The sequence below is a fragment of the Callorhinchus milii genome, unplaced genomic scaffold, assembly GCF_018977255.1.
Source record: "Callorhinchus milii isolate IMCB2004 unplaced genomic scaffold, IMCB_Cmil_1.0 Scaffold12, whole genome shotgun sequence".
Taxonomy (NCBI): Eukaryota; Metazoa; Chordata; class Chondrichthyes; order Chimaeriformes; family Callorhinchidae; genus Callorhinchus; species Callorhinchus milii.
Genome location: NW_024704753.1, coordinates 17,275,036 through 17,282,463, shown reverse-complemented (window position 1 = coordinate 17,282,463; position 7,428 = coordinate 17,275,036). Strand labels below are relative to the sequence as shown.

At 38.7% G+C, this 7,428-nt stretch overlaps 1 protein-coding gene across 1 annotated transcript in view; it reads right to left on the bottom strand.

The window, feature by feature from the left end:
• LOC103176806 (NCK-interacting protein with SH3 domain) overlaps positions 1–7,066 on the bottom strand; it is a 47,656-nt gene extending 40,590 nt beyond the window's left edge. The window contains exon 1 of the mRNA XM_042339584.1: positions 6,807–7,066. Coding sequence (XP_042195518.1) covers positions 6,807–6,977 — 171 coding nt within the window. The 5' untranslated portion in view covers positions 6,978–7,066. The remainder of the gene's footprint in view (positions 1–6,806) is intronic.
• Positions 7,067–7,428: the final 362 nt, after the last annotated feature.

The window sequence follows — 7,428 nt, the reverse complement described above, 5'->3', positions numbered from 1 at the left end:
GAATTGCTGGTGAGGGAACATGTCACCCTCAGTGCCAATAGGAGGGAGATACTTCAGCAGTGCGTGGAGGATGATGAATGAGGATAAAAAGATTACCTTGTAGGGGGCTTAATTATTCTATGAGTGGCAACATTCTCCATACACCACGAGAGTACCCTTCTCTCACTGGCACCAGTAGGTAACATTTGCCAGGGTCAAATATTATCTACAGGCAAGGAGTAAGTAGCATATTCCTGTGGTATATGAAGGATGTAGAACTGTTTTTTCTACAGTTGTTTAAATTAAAATTTTAAAATCTTTCTCTGCTGTTACGTCATAACATACTGCTTTGATTAGTTTTGTTTCACGATTTGAATTACTTCGTTACCCACTCAAATACAAAATCACAAAAGAAAATCAAATGTTCTGTATCACATCTACAATACAAATAGATTTAAACACAATGTTAAATACTAAAAGATATTTAAAATTAGATTTTAATCAAAGTGAAAAGGTCCAAGAATAAAATGTGTGCTTTTATGCATTATAATGCAAAAGTTGTCCATCAGAGGACATTCAATCTTGGATGACTAAGAGCTGCCCCAGCCTACTAGTTTGCTTACTGGTTTTTATAGCTGGTTTAATTCAATTGATATTTACAATAAATTATTTTGTTTCTATAAACGATTTTTACTGCCACATAATAAACAACCACAAAGAGGCAATCCTGCTCATGCATTGTCTCAACAGAATGCAGGAAAAAAATTATTTTTATCTTACAAAAGTGCACTTGTCAATCTTTGCTGACTTTCTAAATCGTGGAAAAATCAATAGGGAGGGGAATAATTTAAATTCCAGCTCAAGAATACAGGTGAATTATCTGAAAATGGAGGAAAGGAAGAATACGACATTCACTCCATCAAAGCAAAAAAGAATGTGAAGCAAAATATTGGGCATACAACCAGAGGCCCAACCAGGCCAAAGAAAAATGAGGCAGTTTATATTAAAATACAATCTAAATTAAGTGGAGGCTTTGCAAATGCTTTACTTAAAACAGTTTGATATCCAAATATAGTGTAATACTATCTGGTGCAACCAGTTCCTTTAAACTTTACTGTTAAAATGATCAACTAAAAATAAAATGCTCCATTGTGCTATTTTTAAAATGCCATTCTTAGAAAAATACAATGCAATCAGACCCACTAGAAAATGAGTTTATAACACAAAATGAGCAAGGTTGTCTCAATTCTTTGTTATTGGGTAACTTATCACCATTAATGGAATAGTATTAACAACAATTACATTTGTATTAACACTGGGATACTAAAATATTTAAGTAAGGCATTGAATAGCTCCACTTCATTTAACTTGTTTTTTAACGTAAACTGACTTATTGCCTTCAAGTTAGAAAGTTATTGGTTCAAACTTCATATAGGGACTCAGAACTTGCAGGCTATACTGACACTCCATTGCATTGTTGTATGAACACCACATTGTCGGAGATGCGGTCTTTCGGATGATACATTAAACCAAAGTACCACCTGCCAATTCAGATGGATGTTAAAGATCCTATGGCACTGTTCAAAAAGAAGATAGTTTCTCCCAGTGCTCTGGCCAATAATCCTGCAGATAAAATTGATCATTCCCTTCATGGGTATTCGTGGGACATGACTGTGCGCTGACACAGTAACTAAATTTTCAATAAATCCCTTGAAGCACTTCCAGACATCCTCTCGACGTGAAAATCTCATCAAATGCAAGGATTATTTAATAAACATTGGCGCTTGCCAACATTACCCTCTCTTTTTAATATAATGTAGCCTGAATTAAGTATATTAACTCAGCTGCTAGATTTCACTTGTGTATGTAAAGGAGCAAGGACATGCTCCACCAAAATCCTAAATACAACATTATTCGCATGAAACAAAACCACTTTTGCTTTTATCTTCTAATCCCTGTGAAGCGCTTTGGGACGTCTAGAAGACGTGAAAAGCGCTATATCAAATGCAAGGAATATTATTATTATTATTAGTGGCTTCGGAACTTCTATCAGGAATTGACCAACACAAACCACTTATATTCTCACAAAAAAGTTTTAAGAGTTTTTTTTATTTGTAATGAATTTCAGTCCAAACAAATAAGAATTGCAAAATGTTTTTCATTAACTTGTGGAAGTGACCAAACTTCAAGTGTTCAAGTTGTCAATTAGTTTTAAGCATTTGTCATCTTGTCTTTAATTTTCAGGTAAATACTGTAAAAGTACAACAAAAATCCCTTCAAAGGATGTATTGTTTGGGATTTCAATAGTGCCTAAGCTTATGAAAAGAATATTATGCAACAGACTTTTGTATCTGTAAATAATCGACAAGACTACAACATCCATAAGGGGTTATGGACACACAGAAACCTCCTAAAATGTTCCCAAGAGATTTTACTATATACTGCTAAAAAAAGTGCATATAATTACTTACAATAGTGCCACTATTATGGCTAACAAATTTCCAAAGCCATTTCACATCATGCAAAGTACAATGTTTTAGCTAACATAAAACAATATACAGGATTTAATAGTATTTAGCATTTAAAGTCTCACCACCCAAATGTTTCTTTGCTGGCTATGCATAATTGTATAGATTTTCCAGTTTCCCTTTGTACAAAAGATCATCTGTCACTCTGACAGATATTATGCTGATATTCATGCATCACACATCTTCACTAATGAAGACACACCATTCACCAATTCACAATAAGTACCTTTCTAACTTTATGAATGGAAATCTGAGTCTTGGATACCTAGTCCTCCTTGTTAAAAAAGGTGCTGTCAGTAGTCCTGTCATCATAACAATATAACTTTATACATATTTACCTTTATGTTATTAGGTTATAATATACTACAAATCACTACCTATTAATTCTTTAGTCATATAACATAAGAAAGAACATACTATTTGTGCAGTACATTAGTGGCAGAAAGATGTACAACATGATGGAAATATTAACATGTCCCTACACTGAATAAAAGAGGAAAGTGGTTTTCTGATAATCAGTTGTACTTGTTCCTAAACTGAGAAAATAAATATATAGGATATCTGAATTCCTTATTGGGCTCAAATCAGATCATACAAGAACATTCCGATATCCCCTACTTAATTCATCATTACACCACTAGACTTTTACTGAAACCATTGTGATCCTCAACACTCTCTTCAGAATATGCAAACAATATTTTCAGTTTTTATTCCACTGTATGTCAGTGGAAAGTACAATCAACGTTTACATCCATTACCATTTAAACCTCCATTGCACTGGGTGCTCATTTGAAGATTTTTAAGATGAACGGTGATCACAGAATAAACATCATTGTGCTGGTGCATTTCCACAGTTCTTCCACTTGTAAGACAATGCCCTTGCAACTCACTCATAGGACTTTTGAATTTTGAGTCTTTCCACTGATGGGCCTGAAATGCATTTCACTGTTGCCAGACCTAATGAACTCAATTTATGCCCCATCAATGTTTTCCTACCAATTTCAATAAACTACATGAGACCTCACAGTAAAGAATTATCAAATGCAAAGTTGATGCAACTGTTTCATTCTATCTGAAATTCGAAGTGGAAAAATATTCAACAAAAATAAAAAGGATGAGGATGTAAAAATGGAAAACAGCACTTTCTTTTTTTTAAATAAAAAGTTAAAAAAAGACGTTTAACAAATTATCAGATAGCCACAAAACAAAACCAGAATACTGACAAAAGAAATGAATTCAAAACGTGCAATAATAGCCATCACGCTGGTAAAATACATGTGGCATGCAAACATTGAACATTAAAGCAGGGGTTGAATTTAACACTTGCCGGTACTCCCAGGATTAGTCAAGATACTTGTTTTTAAAAGAATTGATTACAAAAGATCATTATAGCCATAACAGTCTTCCAATCTCCAAAAAGAGAACAAATGCATTAATAGCATGTCGTAAAACATTCAATAAGAAATAAAGAGCAAGACTGAATGCCTTATAAGAATCTCATGTGTCAGGCTCGAGAAATTCCCCCTCTTGGGCTACCAAATTAAAAGTTGGTAGAGTTCCCAAAATATTTTTTAAAACATATTTCTAACCCCTGCATTAACATTTTAACCATTACCACACACTTTGATCTTTTTGGTCATAACTTAATATCATTATCTGGAGGCTTTTATAAAAAAAATTCTAAGAGAGTGAACAATTTTGCACTCTATAGCGGCATCAAAACATTTTTCAAACAAGTTTTCAAAATTGCATAATAGTACACAAGTTAATTTACAACAACAGCTGAAAAGCCACGTGACATATAGCATTAATTAATTTGAAAAACTATGCTAAAATTGTTAAAATTCAAGGCTCTGCTCACTCCCATAGAATAATGCAGAATACCTCACCAGTGACCCGAGAGTTCCAGTTCTACTCGTTCACTCGTGCGAAGGATCATCCTAACTCACTTGTGCCTGCAGCATTTGTGAGTTACGGCCAACTCAATGTCACCGGTGAGATATCCTCAACGCCACACAAGATTACTGCAGACGTCAGGCACAAGGAGATCCCAATCAATTTCAACTAATAATCACATAAAAATGACAATGGGCTCTCAAGTGTACAACGAATTCCACTGCATCTTTTAAACTGCACTAACCTGATCAATCTTTAATATTTCTTTACTATTTATGACAACATACCAATCACACAATCTCAACTCAGGCTCTTAATTTGAATCATCTTAATGGCCAGACATTGCAAATGGAATAAAATTAAAATTTTAAAAAAGCAAAATCAAAAGAAAATATATGTAAAGAGAAACTGCAATTTTAAAGCTAACAACTACCGTAGCAACAATGTTAAATTTTCAGATTTCCAGCATCTGCAGTATTTGGGGTTTTGTTCATGTTAAATTGTTGGTTGCATGTAAAGATTGAAAACACACCAATAAAAATGCTGAGCATGCTATTTCCATGCTATTTGGTAACTATGAATTAGCTGAAGTATTTAGACCAGGAGATGGAAGGGATGATTTAAAGATCAGGTATCAGCTGTGTGTTTTAATTGATTTGTGGTCTACCATTCCAAACTAGAAGTTGTATGTTCAGATACAATAACCATTATTGGACTTGATGGACCTTTTAAAGAACCCATGGAGTGTCACTTAGAAAAGCAGCCATCATTCTTTGATAGGGAATGTCAACCCGAACAAATACCTGAGAGACAGCTAATCAATTAAAGCTTTGACCGTGAATTTCATTCTCCTTAATGTCGCTCTGACTCTGGGTACTAATGTTGAAATTAAGCCAGTGACATAAGGATCAGAGCAACAATCTATAGTGTATGCAGCCAAATTCCTCTATATTGAGTTGCGATTAGGATATCACACCGGTGACAATACATAAAAATACATTTCATTCATATCCGCAAAATTCCATAATTTACAAGCAATACAGGCACAAGTGATATCTGGATAAAACATTTCACAAATGAAAAGCAACACGATTAACAGGAACACCGTCTCTGGTGCTGCAGTGAAATACAGAGCACAAGATCTCAATTGGACATCCAAAATGTATTTTGAATTGGGAAATGTGAGCAGCTTTATTGAAGTCATGTAAATACCCTGAAACACATTTTTTTTAAAAATCCGTGGCAACTTACAAATAGTGAAGTCACTGTGATATCAATGGTGGTATATGTGAAACACATTTATTATATTCAATATTGCTGAAGCAGAATTTAAACAGCACGAAGCTATAACTTCCATGTACTTATTTATTCTTGCGACACGACTTGTAATTTTGCTGCTCACAAGATCAACTGTTCACACACGTGAAGTGAAAAGCAATGTCACATATGCGAGAACATTTCACAGACAGCAACAGAACGCAATGTTTATTATAGAAAACATACAAAATGAGACGCACATCCCTGAAGAATAAATAGAATCGCTCACCATTCCAGGCTTTCCTTCACTCAAATGAAAGATAAGCGCAACTCATGTCACACCTGTGGCAGTATTGAGTTAAGTATCTTTCATATTCATGAAAGAAGCTGCATAATAATAATAACATGGTAAGATATCAAGTTATGTTTAAGGTGTCCATCAAGGCACACATCTGTACAGAACCCTGTACATGTACAGGTTACCAATCAGAATATGTGGGCATATATAATATTTTAGTGATTGGGCATATATTCCCTATCCCCCCACCGCTTTGGCAGCATGCAAGAATTATTCGGAACCAAACTGGTGTCATTCCAATAAATCGACAACAAACCAGCAACCGCTTTTACACACTGAACACCTTAAACTGCGCCAACGTGGAGCTTTCACTTGAATTTAAACACGTATCAATCGATCGCACCCTCTCTCTCTCTCCTCGTTAGGTACACGAGGAGGAGCCAAGGTTATGCTGAGAGTATTCTTGATCGCACGTTGTGTGCGTTTTCTTAAGATTATGATGATAAGGCAAGAGAGGAGAGAGGGTGGGGGGGAGAGAGGAGGAGAGGAGAGGAGGGGGGAGAGGAGGAGAGGAGAGGAGGGGGGAGAGGAGAGGAGAGGAGAGGAGGGGGGAGAGGAGAGGAGAGGAGAGGAGGAAGAGAGGAGAGAGGAAGAGAGGTGGGGGGGAGACGAGGAGGAGGAGAGGGGGGGGAGGGCAGCCAAGTCCTCTCTTGTGCTCTTGACAGAATAGTAAACACACGATCTCCCCCCTGAGTACTCATCTCTTGACACAACAGGGCCCTGGATCAGCTCAAAAAGCACGGCAGCCACATACATACATACACACACACACACACCAGTTCCCTTACCTCGTCTTTCTGGATGTAGGAGGCCGGGATGTAGCCCACTTCCCCGGTGCTGCTCTTGGATGCTAACCACCAGTGCTGGTTGCTCCGCTCCAGGATAACGAAGCTCTCGCCCGCCGTGAAGTGCAGCGAGTGCGGCTCGGCCGAGTGGAAGGTGTACAGAGCCCGGTACATGGCGGCCCGGAGGAGGGGGGGGAAGGAGGAGAGGAAGGGGAAATGGGGAGGGGGGGAAGAAGGCTGGAAAACCCGGTGAGGCGCGAGCGAGAGCGCGAGCGAGTGAGAAGGCCGGGCCGGAGTGAGGTGCAGGGGAGAGCAGAGCAGAGCGGGGTTGAGTCGGAACCGAGTAACCGACCCCCCCCCCCCCCCCGCTCCCTCGCCTCGGAGGAAAGCGGACTCGCGCGTGGACCGGGTTCCCGCTCGCACTCCTGCGACGGTTGGGGTCCGGCGGCGGCTCGCGCTGTGGCGGTTTCGCAGCGGAGCGGGCGAGCTGCTGCTGCTGTTGTTGTTGCAGCAGCGCTGGCTGCTGCTGCTGCTGCTGCGTGCGGCTCGCGCACCCCAACTGCCAACCACCGACGGACTGCGGCTCCCTCGCGCACAGCGCGGCACTGCGCACGCGCCCTCCTCC